Source organism: Protopterus annectens, chromosome 4.part0 (genome assembly GCF_019279795.1).
Source record: "Protopterus annectens isolate FY-2018-M chromosome 4.part0, PAN1.0, whole genome shotgun sequence".
NCBI classification, from domain to species: Eukaryota; Metazoa; Chordata; order Ceratodontiformes; family Protopteridae; genus Protopterus; species Protopterus annectens.
Window position 1 is genome coordinate 684,573,229 of NC_056733.1, and position 24,239 is coordinate 684,597,467.

At 40.0% G+C, this 24,239-nt stretch overlaps 1 protein-coding gene across 3 annotated transcripts in view; it reads left to right on the forward strand.

Annotated features, from left to right (window-relative positions):
- LOC122799527 (P2X purinoceptor 4-like) overlaps nucleotides 1-24,239 on the forward strand; it is a 1,302,595-nt gene that overhangs the window by 334,105 nt on the left and 944,251 nt on the right. For 2 of the 3 annotated variants that reach the window (XM_044068651.1, XM_044068650.1), the window contains exon 2: nucleotides 17,203-17,350. In XM_044068651.1, coding sequence (XP_043924586.1) covers nucleotides 17,203-17,350 — 148 coding nt within the window. Of the gene's footprint in view, nucleotides 1-17,080; nucleotides 17,097-17,202; nucleotides 17,351-24,239 lie in introns of those variants that run through there. The other variant, XM_044068652.1, reaches the window with a different exon arrangement.

Sequence of the window (24,239 nt, forward strand, 5' to 3'; positions counted from 1 at the left end):
TGCCAATAGATTTTAAGCTTTTTTTAAGAAAGCTTAATTTACAGTACATTATGCATAATATACTGACGTCTAGATCTTTGAATGAAAAAATAAAAAAAGTAGTACTTATAATCCACCTTTGATGCTTTTCAGAACATTTGTGAACAATATTTGAGAGTAAAGCTGAATCGAAATTTACAAGCTGACAATCTTTCAGCTGATGAAAGAGCTGCTTTAAATTGTTTGAAAAATAAGGATGTCAGGGTCATGAAAGCAGACAAGAGTGGCATGCTAGTAATCATGAATACCTCTGATTACACTGCCGCCATAAATCTACTGAGTGATGAGTATTGTTATAAGGTTGTTTCCTGTGATTTCATCCATAGCAGCTTTTCTACAGTAGACGTCTTGCCTTTTGCATGTGGAATTTCCAAAAATGGCTGTGCTTTTCGGAAGTCCTAAGGTTCACACAAACCAAAATGACTCCACCTTTTAGACCAATTGTGTCTGCTGAATCTTCGAAGACTGAGCCTATTTCTGTCTGTCTGGATAAGACTTTGAACCCTGTGGTGCAAGCTTCTCAGTTTTATCGCCTGGATTTATGGCATTTGTTAGAGTTACTAGGGAATTTAAGCATTCCTAAGATTCCCTTTTATTTTGCTTTGTTTGTAGCTTCCCTGTACACTTCCATCAATTAGGAGATTGGCACTGATTACTTGAGAGAATATTTGGACAGCTTTACCACTTTGAGTCATAAAGTAAATACCATCTGTGTTCTTATGGAATTAATTCTGGACAACAATTTTTTTAGTTTTGATGGGAGATTATTCAAGCAAACTTCTAGTGTTGCCATGGGGGCTAGGGTGGCCCCTGTGTTTGCTAATTTGGTCATGATGATGTGGGAACAAAAATCTGTTGTTCAGCACTCTAATTCAGACAAGATCTTGTTCTATAGACACTATGTAGATTACCTTTTTATTTTGTTGGGGCAGCTATGAAGAGTTTACCTCCTTTGTAAATGACTTGAATGAAAGTACTAGCCTTCTTAGGCTTAACATTGGCAGCTTTGGTAGCAGTATAAACTTTTTGGTTATTCATTTAACTTTTGATTATGCTAATGAGGTTTTTGTTAGCCAAATTTTTAGGAAGTCTACATTCATCAATCAGTATTTGCACAGAGACAGCTTGCATCCTATGCATATGAAACACAGTGTTATCGAAGGGCAACTTGTACGTTTGAGCAGGCTTACCTCTGAACAGTGTTTTTCTGAGAGAATTGTCCAAGTTTCACAGCTTTTTTTTATTGATAGAAATGGTGGTGTGCATTGGCTCAAAAAAGTAGAGGAAGAGGTCCTTTTACTGAGAAATACAAAAGCTTGTCCCATTTTGAGAAAAACTTTTTTATGTGAAGTTGGTGGTCCTACTCCTCTGAAAGTGAATGTAGAGAGCAGGAAGAATTTTGTCTCCGCTTTGCCTTTGCCTATTTGTAATTACATGTGGGTTATTAAGGACTGCATTATTGACAACTGGAAGGTGCTCATGGGCAATGCAGATTTGATCAACATTATTGGGACTAAGGCTGTTTTCACTTGCCTTAAGTCCATTTTGGAAAGAAGTACAGCCACCTCTACAATGAAGAAAACTAGTTTAGCATATGCACTTACAGTTGTGGTCATTGTAAACAATGTAGATTAATTCATCTTCCTTGGAGTTCACATCTTGTGGCTATTTATTTTGGGGCAAACAAAGATTTGACTGTCGCTCCAACTGTGTTGTGTACACTAACTGTAATTTATGTCACAGTTTTTATATAGGCAAAACTATTAGGGCACTTGACAGAAGAATTTGTGAGCATTGTTTGGCCATTAAAAAGAAAGACTTTTCAAATGCTTTGACAGAGTATGCTGTGCCTTGTATAAACTTTAAAAAGTTTACTTTTGCAGTATTGGATTCTGTGAACAGTACTGGGTTCATTGGTGACTTTAAAACTATGGTTGAATGCAAAGAAACAGCATGTCAAATCAGGCTTAGTGTTGATCAGAAGCTTGGCCTTAATGAATCTATTAGTATTAAATGCTTTTTTGCTGTAGTGCAAGTGTACTTGAATGTTAACATTTAAATTCAAATTTTATTTATTTTTTTTGTTTATTAGTTAATGGTCTTTGTATACTAATATTTAGTGCAAGTGTGATGTAAGCCATTCCAAGTTTCTATTGGGTCTAATTGGATCATTTGACCTTTTTGGTGGGTTATTTGAATGGTTTTGATTCACTTTAAGTTCATTCGAACTAAATCTAAAGAACGAAACTGCTTAAATTAATCTTTTGTCTGTGTATATTCATCGCTGCCAGTGGAGTTTTTGTTTGAATCTTCAGTTTCAAATTTTGAGTTGGTGGTGTAGTGTTTTTATGGTTTGTTTTAACATAAATTTTGTTAAGGATTTGAAGTCTGAAACTCAAATGTATGTTATTTAGTCACTTCACTCCTCAAATCATCCCAGTGATTTGCCAGAAAAACACAAAATTTATGAGGAACTAACCAAAAATATGAGCCGAAAATCTGGATAGTTGAGAGGTATTTTGTCAGTATACATGGGATAATTGCTGCATTGCCTCAAGAAGCCCGTGTCTGTTAAGCTGGCCAGAAAGATGATGGGAAACTAGCTGTCCAGGATAGCAGGTTTTACTTAATGTTTCGTTAAAGAAGAGAATGGGTTTGTTTGACAGGAGTGTACTAATATTACTGAGACTACAAGATGGACCTGTACTTTGTGTAGGCTAAGGTCGATCAGTAAGACAATACTGCTCATTATGCAACTGAGTTGCTTCTAGCAGAAAAGCTTGGAAGTGTTTCACTGACAGCTGTTTAAGGAAGAACTGAGCTTCTAGGTGAGGCTTAAATACGAGCCAAGAGAAACAAGTTTTAAGCTAACTGCCAGTCAGGAAAACAACACCATAAGTCTTCCACCAGCAATCCCAAACTTAGACTGGTTAGATCAACACATTTCTGCCACAAGGGTGCAGAAAAACACCTTCTTAATGTAGAATAGCTAGTCTGGAACCAAAATATAAACAAGACCACATTATCTACCTACAACAGCCCTACAACTAATGGATACAATTTAATACAGTGCAATTTGCTACTTAAAGCAGCAGTAGATGGCACATTGTTGCTATAAAATGCAAAAATAATGGCAAGTAGCTTAAACTGCTAAAGTACGTTACAGTTCATAAGAGAAGTGCAAAAAATACTTTTTTTGTCCTTTCAGTATTGTATTGCTCCAAATGAAATCAGATTCTCAGCAGTCAGTAGCAATGTTCCCAAAGGGCGACTCGCTCTTGAGTATCTATACCACAGCCAGCACAAGTGCGAGGCTTAAATACAAGCAAAACAAAGCAATTTTAAGCTAACCAGTCACAAAAGCACATAAGTCTTCTACCAGTAATCCCAAACTCAGGTTGGATCTGTACACTTCTGCCACCAGGGTACAGAAATATTTATTGACATTTGATGATCGGGAAAGTCCACTGGGTCAGAATCCCATTTTCAGTGGAGGCCAATAGTTAATACAGAAATAATACTCAAAAAAAGAAGAAAAAAGTATAGACAGTTATGTTGTATAGTACAAATTACAATGTGGATAAGATATGCATTACATTAACAAAAATCACAGAGATAATCTCACAGTAGTCGTATTTTACAAGCTAATGTTAGTTCAAGTGGTAGAACTGGAAGTAAAGAGATGTATAGTATAAACAGATTTTAATATGACATGGAAGGAAGGAAAGAATGTGGGAAATTAACCTGGTTTACAGAGGCTCCTCCATAACACCATGAATCTCTGTAACACCAGGAAGGAACACCTTCATAATGTGGAATAGCTAGTTGAGCCCAAGTGTCACAAGAGCCACACAAGCTACCCACAACAGCAACATACAATGTAATATAGTGCATTAACAGGAAGTCATCAAAAGAAAGGGGGCATGCAGGAAAAAGTGGGAGGTAAAAAAAAAAAAAAAAAAAAAAAAAAAAAAAGACAGACCAGGCTTGGGGGGAATACTGGTTGGCTAGCAAAGATGCTAAAAGTGCAGTTGAAATAGCAATGAACAAGGCATCAGAGGCACTCTACCAGCTTTAAAAAGTGAATCAATTGATGGCACAAAAACTTTTTCAGGTTGCATGGCAAAGACAGAAAGAGAAATATTGTCAGGCACCCTTCATAGGAGATGCCCGCTACAACTGCTTCACCTGTACACAGGACATCAAAGGCAGATGGAAGGACTACTTATAACAGCTTATGAATGAAGAAGCCCCCACAGAAGCTGTACTGCCCAAGACACAGCCTACGGTGTGAGAAGAGGAGGACCACAGCCTAGAAGTAGTAGAAACAACGCTAAGGAAAATTTAAGTCTGAGAAAGCAGCAGGTTCAGAAGAGGTCACAGTAGATATAAAGATGCTGGTTAAGATAGGGGAGAAATAGCTCCTGAGGGTACTCTTAGCAGTGTGGCAGAGAGATGTGTACCCCAAATGACTGGAGAATAAGCATGCGAGTGCCAGTGTTGAAGAACAAAGGGGACATTCACAACTGTGGGCAATACAGAGGTATCAAACTCTTGTCACATTCCAAAAAAGTTCTGAAGAGGATGATTGATAAACAAATACTTAATAGTAGAAAGTAAGATGGGAGATGAAGCAGTTAAGGTTTAGATTAGGATGTAGCACAAATGACCCATTGTTTGCAGTGAGACAAATACTTGGAACAAGCTAGAGATGAGAAGAGTCCAACTGGGTATTCCTAGACTTGAAGAAAGTATATGACAAGGTCCCAAGAATGCTGATTTGGGCAGTCCTGCAGTGTTTCGAAGTCCCAGAACATTGGTAGAAATAGTGCAGGCTATGTACAAGGACCCAATGACTCAAGCATAAACAGTGTTAAGTCTCCTAGCAGGGTTCACAGTGGAAGTGGGTGTGTACTATGGTTCAGCTCTAAGCCCACTGCTGTTTCTTACTGGTGATGGACTACATTAGCAAACAGGTGGGAGGGGACAGATCAGCAAATTTGCTGAATGCAGATGATGTGGCCTTGCAGGCAGACACTGAGCAAGAAGCAAAGGATAGGGGAATGGAATGCAGAACTGAAGGCACATGGGAAGAAACTGAGTCCTGATAAGACAGTTGTAATGGCAGCAAATGGAGTTCAGAAGAAGCTGAGAATTGAGATAGACTGGAAAGCAGTGGAACAGGTTTGCAGCTTCAAGAATCTGGGAGAGGGTTGAGGCGAGGGGAAATCTGAATGAGGAGGTCAAGCTAGAATCAGAGAGGCTGCAGACAATTGGCACAGTGTGTCAGGTGTAGTATGTGACAGATGAATGCCAGAGAAGCTGAAGAGTAAGGTGTACAAAATGGTTGTGCGACCAGCCCTACTGTATGGTTCAGAAAAGGCAGAGCAGTTGAGGACGCTAGAGTTGATGGAGGTAAAGTGCCTGAGACAGGTGGTAGGATGCATTCTGTAGGACAGATAAAGAAATAGAGTAGAAGCCAGAGTAGCTCCAGTTGGAGAAACTGTCAAAAAGAACAGTTTACTGTGATTTGGGCACATGTGCAGAAAAACAGAAGACAATATGGTGAAGAAGATTTGGGGCAGAGAGGCGGAAGGCAACAGAAAACAAGGGTGTCTATCGAATATGTGGATCGATTGTGTATGAGAAGACGTGCAACAGTCCAGCACGAGTGTCAAAAAAAGTTGGTGACAGCTGACATGACCCACTGGCCCCATGCAGAAAATGGGGAGGAAGGGGTGATGATGTGCAGCAGGTGTTGAGGCAAAGAAACCTGGTAGTAGAAAATCATATATTGATAAATGGATGTGATTTTCTAGTTGGTACCACTGTTAAGAACCAGGACCCTTTCAAGGCTCTTCTGTCAGTACAATCTCTAGTCAAATTTTTCTTGTAAGCAGGTCTGCAATGGAATCTTAACTGTGGCTTGGGAAAACTAACCCTTTCTCCTTTTGAACCAGCTCGCCTGACTGATTTAAGGTTGTTAAACTTGAAAAAAAACAGTGTTACTCAATGCTGTAACGACCGCAAGAAGTTGCAAGCTGTTATGGTGGGGTCAAACTTGTCTGCTATTTCTTAGATAGGGGTTTCTTGAGAACAAATCTTTCCTTTATGTCTAAAGTGGTTTGAGCTTAGTTGGAGTCAAGCCATCTGTCTCTCTTTTTTCCAGATCCTAAAATCTAGGGAGAAAAGAGTTTTCATCCTGTGGATGTATACAAGTAAATCTGTTATTGTCTTGAGATTTCTTGAAGGATTTAGTTCTGTCAACAACTATTTTTCTCCTATGAAAGTAAGGAAAACATCAGTCAGTGTCGATGGTTTTCTCTCTCTATTTATTTATATATATATATATATATATATATATATATATATATATATATATATCATTTTTTTAAACTGCTCCCACCATAATAAAATACTTCCACACAAGGGTCAAGGACCATAACAAAATACTTCCAGGCAAGGGTCAAGGCTTATTCTGCTAGGGCCTTGATCCTTTCAGTGACGTTTTGGAAAGGGGTGCACTCGAAGTCTTCTGTAGTCAGCTAAAAATGGTCCAGTATGTGTACTAACAAAGCACTACACAGTAGATTCCTTTTGCAAGTGTCAAACAGGCTAGGCCTGTTCTCCTGGGACCATTGGAGCCTCCCCATTCCTCCTCCCATATAAGCTCTGGTGATCTACCCATACATCTAAGGCTACTGCAGTAGTGATTTAATGATCAACATAGTGCGGGTGTATAAGCAAACATATCATTGCTGCAGTAGCTGCTCCCTCATACATTAATCTTTTATATGTTTTGTTGCCATGGTGAAAACATTTTGTTTTATACCTTGCATTTACCTGGACCTTGGCCTCCTTTTTTTCTATTAGCAAATAAAGTTGTGAAATTTTTTACTCTCAGATTGTGCTCTTGCCTTCAGCAGTAATGTGCGCATGTGGAAAGTAGCTGAAGACTTTCTAAGACTGGCTGAATGATGTATACTTGGCGGGATGTAACCCACATAGCTTGGGCTACTGCAACGGTGATTTTATTCAAGCAACTACCGTTGTGGTAAGCTTACTTACACAACTGTACTTTTTTCCAGAAGGTGTATCTAAAGCTATGCACCCCTCCTCCCAATTTTTACATTGAATTTATTGTGTCTTGAAACCTTCAGTTTTCTGCTAGTGTGTTCTAAAAATGTGACCTCTTTGCAGGTTTTGGTCCCACATCTAAACAAAGTCATTTCTTTTGAGCTCCAGTTAATCACTTTTTCAATTCTAATCGGGCATTCATTTGCTGTTTGTAAAACAATGAAATTTTGCTTTCATGAGATGAAATTTGGGAATTCTACCTGTAATTTTTAAATGTAATTTCTAGTACTTACTGTGATTTCATTGTAATTTTCTGTTGCATCTCTTTATATGTAAAATGTAAAACTGATTTGAGGTACAGAACAGTCAACAAAGCAAGCTGACATAATGACTTAAATATAAGAAATGTAGGCTATAGAGTGTGTGCTCTGGCTGTTAAGGCCAAATTAAATGGCAATCTCAGGTTTTTCCAATACTGAGCACAAATTTGTGATTTACTACTTGGCATCATACCTCTCAACACAAAAAATCTGGACAAAGCCAAAAATAATGGGGGCAAAACCGCCAAAATAGGGAAAATTTTTAACTATTGCTCTTACAAACTTAGAAAGTTGCTAGAATAAAAGGTCTTGTGTTCCCATGCATTTTCTGAAGGATGGAAAGTCTGAAACTCAAATGCTGTTCATTATTTGGTGAAGTCAGTCCTCACTTTTTCCCCACAAAAATCCAGAAAACAAATTTTATGAAGAATGTACAAAATCTGGGCAGTTGAGAGGTATGCCTGATATTATTCTTGGAAAAATGGAAAGTCTGTGGATCCATAGCAATGTTTTGTACCTTTTTAGGGTGAATGACTTTTTTTGGTATAACCCTTTTAACTTACTCTCTCTGTACCACACTAACTGTCCTCTTTTAGACCCATTCTTATCTGGTCTACTTTTCCCTTAAATGGCCTTGAAATGCATAGTTTGTGGTGGGTAATATTTATCTAGTTCCATGTTCTGGAGCATAATGTCCAGCACATGACAGTGTAAGCATGCATCTTATTGACCTTTTGATGCTGATGCCAAAGGAGCTGAAGAGTAAGGTGTACAAAACAGTCATCCAACCAGTCCTGTCTCATACCGATTGTTCCCTTATGTGCGCTTTACCATTTAAGAATGCTGATTGTCAGGCCTATTTCTTACATGGAGAATCAGCTACCTGGTTAGTGCATCACCTTTGCAGATGTTAACATTACCTTCAGATGACAAGTTAAACCAAGGTCCATCTGAGTTGGTGGTAGCTCACGTGGATGAAAAAGATCCACACCACCTATCAAAGAGAGTAGGGGACACTCCCTGATGTTTTGGCCAAATTTCCCCTAGTAGTATGAATACCATCTCTGGTCCCCCTTGAAAAGAGGCTACTAGCCTAATGGGACTAAACCTAGTTAACAAAGGATAAATAAATGTATTACATTTCGACATTCATTGACATGCCCCTGCCTGTAACTTAGCCAGACCAGTTGTGGAACCATCCCCCACACCCACTTCCATGTCTACTGCCCAGTACTTGGTTGGATCTCTCAAAATATTTAGTTTTGTTTTACTTCTAAGATGTCCAGTGCAGATTGAAGAGGACTGAGCTTACAATATTGAATGCGCAGCTGTGAGAAAAGTAGCATCTTCCACATCTTTCACCCTGTTTTACTGTATTTGACCCTCTCTTGCCCTGTTTTACTGTATTTGACCCTCTCTTGCCCTGTTTTACTGTATTTGACCCTCTCTTGCCCTGTTTTACTGTATTTGACCCTCTTATCTCCATGAGTACATTAACCTTTTGTGGGGGCATCTTATCAAGTGCCATATTAAACCTGAAGTGTAAACTGTATCCATCATGCACCATCATTTTCTAGCCATACAACTGGTCATATTTATCTGGCTTTGTTTCCTGCTGTCCAATTTGTATTGATGATTGTCCTGATGGCCATTGCAGACCAAGATCCCCAGTAATGCAGAATTTTCTTTTTATTTATTTTTTTTTTATAGTGTGCAGTTCCCCTCCCCAACACAAGAATTTGCTATAAAATAAAAAATAATCTGATAACTCATCCGTTATCTGCTTCTTTTGACATTGTAAGAAGAATACACATTCAAGGCATAATCCTGTCATGCAACTATGTAACATTTAACAACAAGTACTGCCTTCAAAAAATTGGTGTGGCCATAGGCTCCCCTTGTGGGGCCAGCGTGGCCAATTTGGTAATGGCGTTTTGGGAGAGGGAGTACGTTATGTCTAACTCATACAGCCAAGAGAAAAATTCAATTGTACATACGTTTCTTGGACAACATATTTATTTTGATTAAGGGGGACATACAAGTTGCACAATAGATGGTTGAATTTTTCAACTCTACATCAGAATTCCTCAAATTTACATCATGTTTTGCACAAGATAGAACAGCATACTTGGATGTAGATCTAATTAAAGACATGAGTAATGCATGCTACATAGCAAAAATATTTTGTAAGGACAAATACTCTAACTCTTTCTTGCAGTACTCTAGCTGTCATCCCTTTACACAAAAGAAATCTGTAATAAAGGGCCAACTAGTTAGAGCTGCGAGGATGGTCACTAAAGACCACGATTTCCAGGAAGAATGTACCTTTATGAGATTTATTCTTGAAAAGAGGCTACCCTGTCACCCTAATCCAGGACTTAATTGAAGTCCAGTTAAAAAGGGAAAGGGAAATTTATTTGTCCATCTTGAACCAACACAGTGGACATATTATGGAACTACCAGTTGTCACACAAACTATTAGCCCTTACAGCTTTATTATTACATACAGCCTAGATGCTAAAAGTGTGGCTTCCATAATCCAGAAAAACTGGGACATATTAATGAATGATGGTGTATTGAGAAACAAATTCCAGGAAAAACCTGGGATTGTTTTTAAATGGGGAAAAAACTTGAAAAAAATACTGGAAAGGAAACCAAATAGGCAGGTAAACACAAAGGGTATGTTTAAATGCAACGTGTAGATATTGTAAATACATGGACACCGGTCAAACATTTGAGATTAGGGGCAAGCGATACAAAACAAGGGATAAACTTGACTGTCAAAGCAAGCGGGTAGTATACCTAGCAAAAGTGCACATGCTGCCCAGTATTCTATATTGGAAAAACCAAGAGAAAACTCCATGAACGGGTATACGAATATGTGTATGCCATGGGGAGACACAACGCGGAGAATGCACTTGCAAGACACATCATGGAGTACCCACACCACCAGTTTACATTTCGGGCAATAAATCAAGTTAGGAATGAGGGTAAGGGGGGCCAGATTCATTGATATTAGAGAAAAATGAACTTGTGTGGCAATTGAGGCTGGATGCTTGCCATTACCCAGGGATAAATGAACTAAGTTCCATTACGTGTATTTTAAAACTAAGAAGCTTATATCGGTAGTAAAATTTTTTTTTTCTTTTTATTAATATTTTTATACTGCTTGGATACATACAAATACACGTTTTAAAACGTACATTGTACAGATGTATATAAATATACGCTTCACAATACAATATTTTTAAAGAAAATATTTTTTGTAAAAATTTTTTAGAAATGTTTTTATTTTATTAGGTAGGCTTATGTATGCAACTAATGTTCCTTGATGTTTACAATATAGTAGAACTGTTTGTTTTATTTGAAGGGAGGTGAAGTTTGCTTTCTAAGCAAGAAATGGACAGCCACTCGTATTACTGTTTTCAAACATGTGATAGGAAGGAGGGGAATTTAAACCCCAGTGTTTTAAAATGTTTTTATCTGAAGTTGTTTTTTGTAAACGAAAAGCATTGTTAAAGCTTAATAAACCTGTTTCCTGCATCTGTGTGGAAAGAGGTCGTGTTTTGGGTGATTTGACTTGCACTGCTTTGGCGTTTTTGGAATTTCTTGCAGTGTTTACATTTTTACAAGTTTGCCTTTAAATAAAAGTTAACTAGGTTACTGAAGCTAAATTTTAGAACTAATTTATGAAGCTTGATGTGATTTGCTATTACCCGCACTAGTTACAGAAGGTTTGTTTCCATTAAAATAGTAAGGATACTTTAAACAGGAAAAAACTTTACACTGTTTACTGAGCAGAAAATGGCATTAAAAATACCTTTTGTAGTCCAACAAGGGTTCTCTTCACAAAATGTATACCAAAGGTATAAAAAATAAATTTAATAAAACACACCGAACATGTAGAGGCAGAAAAATCCAAAAAGACATTTCAGGGGCGAAAGCGCTTAACCATTTGTATTTCTTTTTGGATTTTTCTGCCTGTTCATGTTCTGTGTGTTTTATTAAATTTATTTTTTATACTTTGGACTTGGACTACAGAGGTATTTTTACTGCCACTTTCTGCTCAGTACACACAGTGTGAAGTTTTTTTTCCTGTTTACTGGTTTTGTTTCTACTTCACATCATTCACGCTGTTTTTTCTACAGCTAGTAAGGATACTTTATTAATACTAGGTTAGCACAATGGTGTAGAGGGATAAATCAACAAAAGCCCAGGTGAGACAGATTCAGTTGGTATCACTCGTCTGAGATTGCAGGGAGGATGGATATGACCTTCCCAGGAGTAGGATTTTTGTCTAGGGATTCTTTTTGGAGAGGAGTGATGCATAGAGGGGAGTTGCCCTTGGATGTGACTGGTGAATGCAGGGGGGGGGGGGTACTGAGGGTAGTTCATAGGTTCATACTAGGCTATCTTCCCTAGGGCATTTATAAGCCTAGCCAGAGTTGTGTGGCTTTCACCACCCCTTAGGTTGAAGAATACTATACCCATTAGTTTGCCGTGCCTCTGTCCAGCAGTGATACAGAGATGATCCCCGGGGTAAACCTACGATCTCCCATCCACTGGTCAAGATTCCTCTTGAACAGAGCCAGCGAGGTGCTCTGTCTCACATGGACTGGGATTCTGTTCCACAGCATAGGGAGTCTCTGGGTGATGAATCTGTCCCTCCAGCACGTCCTATTTATATCCGTGTTGAGGTTTAAGTCTCTTGCTCTTGTGGCTCTGGTGGATTTGGATTTTTTGAGGTGGAGCATGTCCATTAATTCCGGGTTGGACATGACCTTGTATGCCAGGCACAGGTCACCTCTGAGCAGACGGTATGCGACTGAATAGAGCTGGAGTTTCTTCAGTCGGGCAGCATATGGCATATTTTTGAGCCCCTTTATCCTTTTAGTGAGGAACTTTTGGGGTCGTTCCAATTGCTGCAGGTGTCGGGTAAGATACATTCCGAATGGGGCATTGTACTCTATCATTGGTCTGATAAGTGAAGAGTACAGGGGAACAATGACCTCCCTTGATCTGGATGTGAATCCCTTCATAATCAGGTGGGCAATGTAGAAGGTCCTCCTAACCACTTTGGCAATGTGAGTGTCAAAAGAAAGGTTACTGTCAACTTGGGTCCCCAGGTCCCTGATAACCTCTTCTGTGCTTAATGGATTGCCACCTATGTGGTAACTTGGGGTTACCTTGTTTTACCAAAGGGTATGACTATACATTTTGGCGTTTAGCTTAAGGCCATGGCTCTGGCACCAGTTATCCGTTTCTATGAGACCTCTCTGAAGGATATCTGTGTCTGATGGATTTTCAACTATGGCGCCCAGTTTGCAGTCATCTGCAAACTTTGTCAGCCACAATCCTCCTATGTTTGCCTGCACTTCTGAAAAGTAGATGCCTAACAAGAGGGGGCCCAGGACTGAGCCCTGTGGGACACCGCTTGTGACCGGCTTGGAGTCTGACATGGCACCAGCAACTCTAACCCTGTGGGTTCTGTCCTTGAGCCAGTTTGCAACCCATCTTGTGACATATGGGTTTACGTTTAAGCTGGTGAGCTTTTCTATGATACCCGAGTGGGGTATTGTGTCGAAAGCTTTTGCAAGGTCAAGGTAGGCTGTGTGAACTGCCTTACCCTCATCAATGGCCTTGGTGACTGTTTCAAAAAAGTCGACCAAGTTCAAGAGGCATGATCTGCCCTTGACAAAGCCGAATTGGGTAGGATCCAATGTCTGTATGTCCCCTATGTCTTTATTTATGAGTTCCATTATGATCCTCTACATAGCTTTGCAGACCAGGCTTGTTAAGCTTATGGGGCAGTAATTACCAGGGTCCGTAGAAGCGCCGCCTTTGTGGAGTGGAACCACAGTTGCCGTATGCCACTCTTTGGGTATGTATCCTGTGGTAAGGCTAAGATTAAACAGCAGCCTTATGTGTGGGTTTAGTTCCTCATTGAGTTCGTGTAGCACACACCCGGGGACACCATCCGGTCCCATTGATGCTGTGTTTTTAGCTTTAGAGAGAGCAGCTCTCACCTGGGCATTTGAGATGATTGGGAGGCTACATTCTGCTGGGATAGATATTTCTCCTTTTGGGGGGGAGGGAGGGGAGAAATTTTCACTGAACCTGTTTGCCAGTATGTTTACAATGTCTGTGGGTTCAGTGATTTTTGTATCATTTTGGACTAATTCTGAGCATATCTGGGAGTTTCCACCCAGATTTCTAACATAGCTAAAGAAGGCCTTATGATTGTCTTTTGAGTCCTTGGTGATTTTTCTCTCAAAGTTGGCCTTGGATGATTTTATGAGTGATCGTAGTTTTTTACTAGTATTGATCAGAGATGTCTTCCCTTTTAGGGATTTTGCTCTATCTTGTAGTAGCTTTCTCCTCTTGTTGTAAAGTTTGTTTATGGCTGGGGTCCACCGGATCGGGCGCTTGCCTTTGGTGGAAAGGGTCTTGATTTTATTTGGGATTGCTTGATCCATGCAATCCTGGAGGTGCTCGTAGAAAGCATTTGTAAGGGATTCAGCAGCGTGGGTTGTGGTTTCCAATGGCTCAGGGGCCTTGAAGGATACCACACCTGTCTTAAGAAGTGTGAAGTTGGTTTTTGAGAAGTTCTTCACTGTGGTCTTTTTTGTTGGGGGTGGGGGCGGGATGTGGATCTCCAGTGAGATTAGTTTATGGTCTGATCTCACCAATGAGGGATATACTTCCGGTGTGGAGCATTTTGTCCCCATGTTTGTGATGATCAGGTCTAGTATATTTTCACCTCTTGTGGGAATGGTGACAAGTTGTTCCATAGCATTTGAGTTTGAACTCCAGGAACCTTTGGGCTAGGGTATTGGGGCTTGAGTAATGTTCCCAGTCTATGTTTGGGTAGTTGAAGTCACCCAATATGATGGTGTTTGGAGAGACATTTATACTCTCCAGTGTCTTCAGGAAGGCTGTGTGGGGTTCCTGAGTTTGAGAGGGTGGCCTGTAACATGCTACAAACTGTAGAGCAGTTTTGCCTATGGTTAATTGCACCTGAATGGTCTCTGATGCTTCGTGAGTTGCCACCAGCCTGGAGGTGTGGGTATCCTTGATGAATATGGATACACCCCCTCCTTTTGTGGTATGGTCTGGGTTTTGGGGCCGGAACGCATGATATGAGGTAAAACCTAATAGTGCTGGGGTGCTCTCAGGAGCCTTGAACCAGGTTTCAGTCGCAGCACAGACATCTATGTTCTCCATACTGAGGAGGGCTTCGAGGGAGTGCATCTTGAGATTTAGACTTCTGGCATTGAGCAGCATTACCCTTAGTTTTTTTCCATTATTGTTTTCTAGGGCGGTGGGTTTAGAATTTGAGCCTTGTCTAAAAAAGACACTATGGGGGTGGCAAGAGCCTTTGCCAATATCCGGAAACCCAGGGGTGACAGGTGCAAGCCATCCCTTGCGAAGCAGCGTGGCTTGTCAAGCATGTCATTCCAGGCAGGCAGACATTGGATCCCCTTAGAATGACACCAGAAATTAAGCCAGTTATTAAAACTGATCATTTTGTCTCTGTATTGTGGCATCATTCTTGGTGAAGGTAGGATACTGCTCAGGGTCAGGGTCATACCAGCCTGGGCTACATAATCTGAGAGCTCCTTTATGTCTCTTTTCATGTAGTCCAGGGTGGTACGTCTCGGGTCATTCACACCGGCATGGACAATGACTGAGTCATACTTGTACTTGCTGTGGAGTGACCTGAGTGCTTGTGTTATGTGGCGGATTCTAGCGCCCGACAGGCAGCTTACTGTGACCCTCTCCTTGTTCAGTCTGGTGAGTGGGACGTCATTGTGTCCGACTATGGAGTCACCTATGACAAGTGTGTCTGGCATTGTGTTTGGCCTTAAGGGCTGTGACTGATTTGCACACTGACTTTGTGATCTATGTGTTGCTTGCGTTATGTCATGAGGTGGCAGTTGTTTGGGTGTCTGCTTTGGAGGCCTCTGCTGTTTTGGTAGATTTTTGATCAGTGCCTCCGAGTATGTCTTTGTGTGTTTGTTTGATTTGTAGTTGTGATAGTTCTATGTGAGACTGGGTTTATGGTGTGTGTGGTTACCTTCTCCTCCTGTCTGGTTTTGCCCGTCCTGAGTTGAGAGAGCTCAGCCTTCAGTTTGGCTATTTAGTTGCATCTCTCGCATGTATTTGTGTTTTGTGGGAGGAGGAGAGGGTTGTCTGTGTACATGAGGCAATTGTAACATTGCCTCAATATTCCCAGATTCACCAGCTGAGCAGGAGAGGACGCTAGCAACTGACCCTTTGACATGCTAGAAGAAATTAAAAAGTTTGCTGTGTAACTGAGTCAGAAAGGACCTATAGGGAAGTGGGTACTCAAGGGGGTTTTAAGCTAGTGAAGTACTTTGTATAATATAGAAGTGCTTTACCTGACTAAAAAATGCTTTAGGAACAAGTGCTGAGCTTTACAGATAGAGAATAGACTGTTTAGATTACAAGTAGAGCAGTTCTAAGGGGAAAAATGAAGAGCAGACTTTACGGAGCCAGAAATAGTTTAACCGGCGCTGCCCGATGGTGCTATAGTGGCAACTCCATGCTAAATGCAGAAAAGGCAATAAGTCAGTAGTACAGGCTAGCACACTTTAGTGGGCAGCCAAACAATTAAACAGCAAACAAACACTTTTCGACTTGAATTAGACTAATTTCGACTAAAATGTACTTTTAAGTGCAGATAATAAAAAAATGCAGTAAATAACTATGAAAACAGTTAAAGCTTGCTCTAGGTAAGTAGTAGAAGGTAAAACAAATATAAAAAACAGCAGGATACTTAATCAGGAAAGCAGTCGCTTTTTTTCAGTTCTCTGTAGCCAGGAAGACTCAACAGGACCACGTGGAGCTGTGTCTGAGCAATACGGCTTCAAAAAAATGCCAGAGGCAGATTTTAACCAGGGAACTTCAAAAGAGCTAGAAATGGTCCAAAATGACCAATTACTACAGCTTCTTGTGCTGAGGTCACTTCCCTCAAGGACAGGTAGGCTATTCAAGGCTCCCCACTCATAAGTGGCAAAATCCCCCAGAAGCAGTCAGCTGCATGATACGGTATTTTTTAAGCTTTGCAGAAGGCTGATTTACTGTCTACATCTTGTTTATACAGTAAAGGGATATACTACAAATGCTACTGCAAATTCTGACACACCCCAAAGGCAGATAAGAGCTCTGTGATAGACTGTTTAGATAAGGGAGGGCCATGAAAAGGCTAAGTGATGAAGGATGTGCAGTATCTTTGTTGAATGATTTTGTTTCAACATGCTCATATGTTCCTTAGGTTTAAGGCTTTGTAAAGAAAAATTTGTTTGGTTTGTGTATTTGATAGTGACAGATTGCTGAGTACGTACGACACGGAAAATGTACAAGCATACATGGTAAAGACCTACTTGCAGAGCACGTTTCCTGTTTTAAATTCCTGTCTGCAACAGTGAACTTAGTTTTTGTGCCAATACACAATGCAAGACTTGTTCACATACTGTATTTTTGTTTTTCATTTTATATACTCTCAAGCAATATTCTAAGAACGTTGATAACTGAATATATCTTTCACTGTTATACTTGTACAGTAAACATGATTTCATGCCATGTTTAGCACTGAAATTCATCCAGCTATGCTGTCAGTCCAAATATGTCTTAGTGGTGAGTATGGCAAAGTATTAAAAGTAATCAATAATTCAATGTTACTGGTATACGAGTGAGTTGTGGACAGAAAAAATGCATTATTTTTCTGCTCTTCCTTTCACAGATGGGTCTTTGTTTGGCAAAAGGGATACCAGGAATTTGACAAAGTACTAAGTTCAGTCAGTACGAAAGTAAAAGGAGTGGCCAAGACAAATGGCTCCAAACTGGGAGTGAGGATATGGGATGTTGCTGATTATGTGATTCCACCACAGGTTTGTTTTACACATTCCTAAAACTGGAAAATAATACTTGTGTATACATCTGAATTTGTAAATGAATATTTTATATGAAAACAGTTACCAATTTTATCAAACCTAATACATTTGTTTCTGCATTACATATTCATTGTTGATTACCATATTTTTACTAATTAAAATTGTGTGTCAAGTTACGTATTCCCAGGATATACAGACTTCCAAGAGGAAATCATTCTTGGGGTCCTGTATGAGGTGAAATTAACTCTTTTTGTTGAAGTTTCACACTTTTTTTTTTTTTCCTGAAGAAAGGGGCCATTGTTTAGGTTTGTGGATACTTGAATTCATGCAGTATTTTCTTTTGTAATATTAATGCAGAGCAGTGTGTGGACTGTAGTTACAAACAGGATTTTTTGGGAGTTATTTCAGAACTGAAGTGGATAAAATAATACTGTTAGCACTCATGGCCATGGTTTGATATGGATCTCACAGAACTGCTGAAATGAACTCCAGTAAATTTCTCTTCAGTTTACTGCAGTGTGCTGTTGCAGTATTTTCTTTAGGGGTGGTCAAACGTTAAAAGTTAACATGCAGATCCTTTTCAGGTTTTTTTTCAGCATGGTATTTGTAGATCAGAAAACCATGCTTTGAAAAGGAAGTCCCCCCCCCCCCCCAAAAAAAATACCCCATGCAGGAAGTTTCACTCCTTGTACACCATTTACGTTAATATTGTAACTCTGAAGTAATTTAACTTCTTTGTAAGGGGAATTTTCTACCAGTACTGTGATGCTAGTTTGAGCAACTACCACTGTGGAAAATTGTTGAAATCAATTGATTCAGTTCTTTAGAGGAGTTTTACCATTTTTGCTAGATTACAGACAATTTTTGCTGTGATTCCAACTGCCAGAGCAGTAGGAAATGAATGAACCAGCTTGGTTCTGTGGAGCAATAACTTATGCCCCCCCCCCAAACTAAAAAAAAATTATGTCTGTGCCATATAAGTGCTTACTGTACTTTCATGGAGTACCTGAGCAGTTAAACCTTTTAGTGGCCTACCTAGCATTCTATTTGAAACTGAGCATTAATGCTGCTCATTGGTGATGGAAAAACTCTCACACAGCGAGCCAAAATATTATCTAGAAAAGTAAGCATTACAATTTTGTCATGTTGTCGCCTCACAGTACAACGCTGTCCTGTTCCATTCTCAGCTAGAGCGTCTTCCGTGTGGAAACATGCGTGAATGGGTGTACCTTCGTTGAAGGTTGTGCATCAGAGCTGGCAATTCGGCACATAAAAAATCTACTGCCAATCATTAGCGGACCGGAGTTCCGCTGTGGCGACCCCTAACTGGGAAAAGCCGAAAGACACAACAACAATTTGTCATGTAACATAAAGATGGAAGTTGAGATTTTTCTGGGCTTCATATTTATTGACTATGAGGGGGGGGGCAGGTTAGCTCTGCAGAATTGCAAAAGTTGGTAGGCTGCGGTAGTGCAGCAGTTAGCATTGTCGCCTCACAGCAAGAGGTTCTCCCTTTCGATTCTCGGCTGGAGCATCTTCTGTGTGGAGTCTGCATGTCCTCACCACGGTCAAATGACGTCTAAAGACATGCAGGTAGGCGCATGCATGAATGGGTGTGCCTTCTTTGAAGGTTGGGCATCAAGCTGGCAAGTCATTGCCGTAAAAATCCACTGCCAATTATTAGTGGACCAGAGTTCCGCTGTGGTGACTCCTAACCAGGATAAGCCAGAAGACCTACAACATCGCTAATCGGTACCTAAAAATGCAACTAAACTATATTTGTAGAAGTAAAAGATTTTATTCCAGTGGAAAACAATGAATAGATTTTTAAGTGTTGAGCCACTAAAATGTTTTTTGTATGTGTTTTAGTAAAGCTGTATTTATAACAGTTTGCTCACTGGGATTGTCCAATGTTGACTATAAGTTGCCCCTTTTCAGCAGAGACTCTGGGAGAAAGCCTGTAAGCATTGACAAGCAGCATTTTAATATTACTGTAATAAGCAATCATTTAGTCACATCTGTATGGTAAGGTGTACTAGACAAAAAAAAAACAATATTAATAGAAAAAAATAAATAATACTGTTTACTTTATTGTAAATATATACTATTTGCACTGGATACCCTTTAACAGTACGGAAGAGTGTGTTAGAGGATAGGTTTAGAAGCAGGCAGTGGTAGGAATGAAGATGGAAAGAAAATACTGAAAGTAGGTGAGCTTGAACTAAAGGGATTTATGAAATTTCTTTATATAGTGAGGGAAGATTCTGTGGCTCGAGAGTAAACAAATTGTCAGATTTACATGTTTGGGGAAATCATTTGAAAATTACTTTGTGAAAAACTTGGCATGTTTATAATAAAGAATGTGGGCTTGAGGTTTTAGGTTTGTCATAAAAATGTTACCTCAAAACAAATTCCTTCTGGGTGGTTTACAGCTGATACAAGACATTTTTTGTAGGCTAGCGCAAGGAGAAGGCTTCAAGCTGTTTGGGGAAGTTTTACAGGAGTCTTTGTTCTGCAAGCAGGCTTCCTCACTTCCTGTACCACTGATGACGCAATCTGTTATGGCCAATTCAGGTACCTCAGACAGCTCATAGATTTCTTTCATTCTCTCTGGCATTGCTGCTCAAGAAACTGTGAAGGACTGAGAGAAAGGCATGTCCTCCTTTTTTTTTTTTGCTGCTGTTTTCTGTCATACTCATAGGAGGGAGTGGACGATGCTCTGAGTAGTTACCTTAAGGACTCTGATGTCCCAGGAGGAGCTCTATTTTTGGGTTGGTAATTTTCGGGGGGGGGGGCTCCCAGGCAAAGAAAACAGTTAGGCATAGGTCTTTTGCTTCACAAACAGGATGGACAGGGATGATGGGCTTAATTCTTTAAAAATTCTTATGCCCCTCAGAATTTTTAAAGAAGGTTTCCTTCACTAATTGGGTATTAATTCCTACCCTGAACAACAGTAATTAGAATGGGATTTTTTCAACAATGTCTATACTACAGGAAGGGGAATGTGATTTGATTGTCAAGTTTTTCTTCGAATTCTCCACCTGAAAAAGTCTCTTTTTTTTTCTGCAATTATAGCCAGAGTAAGAGAGTTGTTTCAGTGAGAATAGAAAGAAATTCCAGAATCCCAGCAAAGATGGTATGACTTGTTACAGCTGGATTTTCTCAACTTATAGCTGTTCCTTATGCCTTACCACCTTTAGAGGATGTTTTCTTGGCAACCAGCAGTTTGCCTAGCAGTCAATCTTCTGCCCCCCCCCCCCCCCCAGTAATCTGATAAATTACATAAGGTTCCTCAGACCCACACATTTACATTTTCATATCCCAGATCTGACCAAACAGTTATTTCTTTGACAAATCCCATATTTTGCCAAACATCTTTTGCATGCTAACCACATTCCTTTTGACAAAGGTGGGAAAGCTTTTGAAAGATTTGTGAAGAAAAGTGAATTCTTCTACTTCAGCCTTCAGAATTCTGAATTATCAGTTCACGTCAACATTTCTGCTTGTTTCTTTTGAAACTATGTAAAAGTTAATTGATAGCCTCCATTTTTCAGAGAATAAGGCACCTTTGAATCCTTTATAAACTTCCTCTCTAACCAAGCACACTTTCAAGTTTTATTATAACTGCTGTTGCTGCACCCAGAACAGCTGCTACTGGATCAGTAATGAGAAGATTTGCTTGGCTATATTCAGAGTTTGCCAGTAGATATCAAAGGTGAGATCTTGAATCCTCCCCAGGTACAGAAGTCCTTTTTTTTTTTTTTTTTTTTTTTTCCCTTCTGCTGAGGTCCTTAAATATCTGATAACAGGATTTAATTGTGGGGGGTCTCTCAGATTTCTCAACCCTCTTTGTCAAAGTTTTAACTTGACCTTTCCTTTCGTTTTAGGATTATTTTATAGAAAGTGGGGGGGGGCAGACTCAGCCAAGTTCAGGCAAACAGAATTTCAAATTGCAATGGCAGGAAAGCTGAAAAATGGGGGAGCCTCCAAAAGAAAGTCTAAAAGTGCAGAATGGCTGTATGCCTCTACGTGTATCTTCCCCTACCCACCTTGTCATCCCAGAAAATCTTCCCCCTCCCCACCCTGCCCTTCCAAGTAAGTATATCCCAAAGTCTAGGTCTTCATTTTCTTTGTGGCCTATGAGAACTTCAAACAAGTGGGTTTTATGAATCATTTAAAAAGACTACATTTAGCAGTGGGAATCTCTTCCTACATTTCAGGGAATTCCTCCTCATCTTTCAATCCATTCTTCTGTTTCCTGCAGTTCTGGAATAAATTTTACCTCTAGGAGTCCTAGAACTGGTTGTCTCAGAACAAATGGGAAGTATTTTATTTAAGATTCATTCTTGAGTAGATCATTCTTGGACCCAGCAAGTGGATGTTTGAAAAGGGAAGTATTCCTGGACCTCACACACAAGGAGTCAGGCAGATCAGCAAGTTCTATTCAGTAACTCCCCAGAGAGGGTCATGCTCCTTCATCTGGACACATCTCTTTTTCTATGCCCTCCATCCAGTGCTTGTTATCCCCAGAGTTTTACAGAAGGTGAGTATAGATGGGCCATAGATACTGATTGCTCCTTACTGGCTCAGGCAACACTAGTTCTTCCTTCTGATAAAGCTCACTGAAGGGAGAATCGTGGCACTTCACTCAGCATGGATCTCCTAATGCAGAACAAGTTGTCGGTCATTCATTCCAACCTGAAAACCTTGAAACTAACATCATGAATGATTGGCTTTTGATTCTGTCCAAACAATCCTAGCCATAGGATGGCCTATCTATACTGAAAGAAACTAGAAAGCAGATACCAGGAAATCATGTGTAGCTTATTGGAAATCATGTGTAGCTTAGTGGAAAAGGTTCTATGTCTGGTGTAATTCTACCCATACAGGCTGTAGTGGATTAGGTATTAAAATACTTTCCCTTATGCAAAGGAAGACTCTTACTTTAGTCTAAAGTACACACTTCCGCTATATCTGCCTGTTTCCTTTGACATATGCTCTTCCCCATGAAAAATTAGTTCTAAAAGGGATCTTGCATTTTAGATTTCCCAGATGTGAACCTGCACCCTCCTGTGACCTAATTTATTTACTGTAAAATCTAACGCTGCTGCTTTTGAGACAGCACCCATAGCACCTCTCAAATTGCTTACAAGGAAAACCCTGCTGATGTTCACCTCCGCCAAGCATATCTCTGAGCTACATCCAGTGGTATGCAAAGAAGCCTTCCTTATCTTCCATGGGAACAGTCCGTTTAAGAACTATCCCCTCTTCTTACCCAAGGTCGTGTCTTGAGATCTCCATAAAGCAAGCTATTAATCTCCCCCCACCCAATCCATAGAACAAGGGTGAGAGAGTACTTTCTCTAGCTATATGAAGAAAACTAAAATTCTGGATGTACACAGAAATCTAAAAATTCTGCTTACACAGGAGAAAATATCCTAACATCTGACCCAGATGATGGTGGCCTTTGCAGATTGTAAACATGGTAGACCAGTAAGGGAAATGGAACATTTCAAAATGGATTGCTAGCTGTATTTTCTTTTGTTACTCAACATGGCAACTAAATCCTTGGAAGAATCAGAGCTCATTCAACTGCAAAAAAACACCACTATATCATTTTTGAAAGGGATCTCTACTCAAGCCATCCTGCAAGCAGCCACTTGGTCCTCTTTTCACACCTTCACCAAACACTACCATCTTGTTGCCATGCCAAGAGCAAGAGTCAGATTCGCTTCTGCTATTCTGCAGAGCCTCCTGTCCCCTGACATTAACTCTGCAGAACCCCCTATGTAAATAACTTTTGAAATCTTCCCAAAACTCAGTACTGCAACATTGACTGTAGTAAGCATAGTCCAGATGTGTAGATAATGTGCAATAATTTTAGGTGTTCAGTTAGATCAATGTCATTTGACCGATCTTTTCCCTGTCTTCTACCCCTCTTCTGCCCTGGAGTTGGGGTGAGTATTATCTCTAATTATTTCTCCCCATCCCCTGCACATTTAGATCAGGGCTGTCATCTGTAAGATCAGTGGAGCAGGTCATGCTGCACCTGAGGGACATTGGACAAGAAAAACCTGAAGATGGTGCCCTGATGGCAAGGGGCATTTGAAATTTGGGAATGGTAAAAGACTGCTATTCAGGCCAGCCGAGAGGTTTTGCTTGTAGGGTAAGTTCCCCAAGAGTTGCTACTACAGCATTGATCTACTTGAACATCTACAGTTATAATGCATGTTTAAAAGATACTTATCACACCCCAGTTATCAAAGACTTCAGGCATTTTTAAAAAGCTGTCTGTATCTGGTTTAGATTTTCAGTTTTCTCTCTCACTTGTGGGCTGTCTGCAACTCTAAGGGTTTTTTATAAAGTAATAGCTCATTGCAGGTTGCAGAACATTCATCTTTTTCCATGTTTAGAATGTCTTGTGTTTGCAGAGTCTTTTTACAAATTGTAAAGAATCTCTTGTTTGAGATGACTTCTGTATACATCCCTCATGTTTGAGATGACTTCTGTGTGCATCCCTCATGAAGGCTTTTCTTCCTCTTGACAAAGTAGAACTTTGCAAGGAGTGGTTTGATTTTCTTCAGCCAGGCTCTGACATCAGCTAGGATGTATCTCAGGATTCTTGGTTCCATGGTCTATACATTTTTCATGATCAGTTTAACCAGACTTCACATGAGAAAAATTCAAAGGTTCCTCGAGTCTGTTTGCACCCAACACCAGCAAACTCCAATCTTTTCAGATTCAGGTGTTGGAATTTGTCAAAATGGAGTTATTTTGGTGGCTGGACAGGTAATCTCTCAACCTGTCTTCCCTTCTTTCTAGCTGGTCTCCATCCACAGCTGATTCAGACTTTGCTTTGAGAATTGTTTCCAAAAGAGTAAAAGTT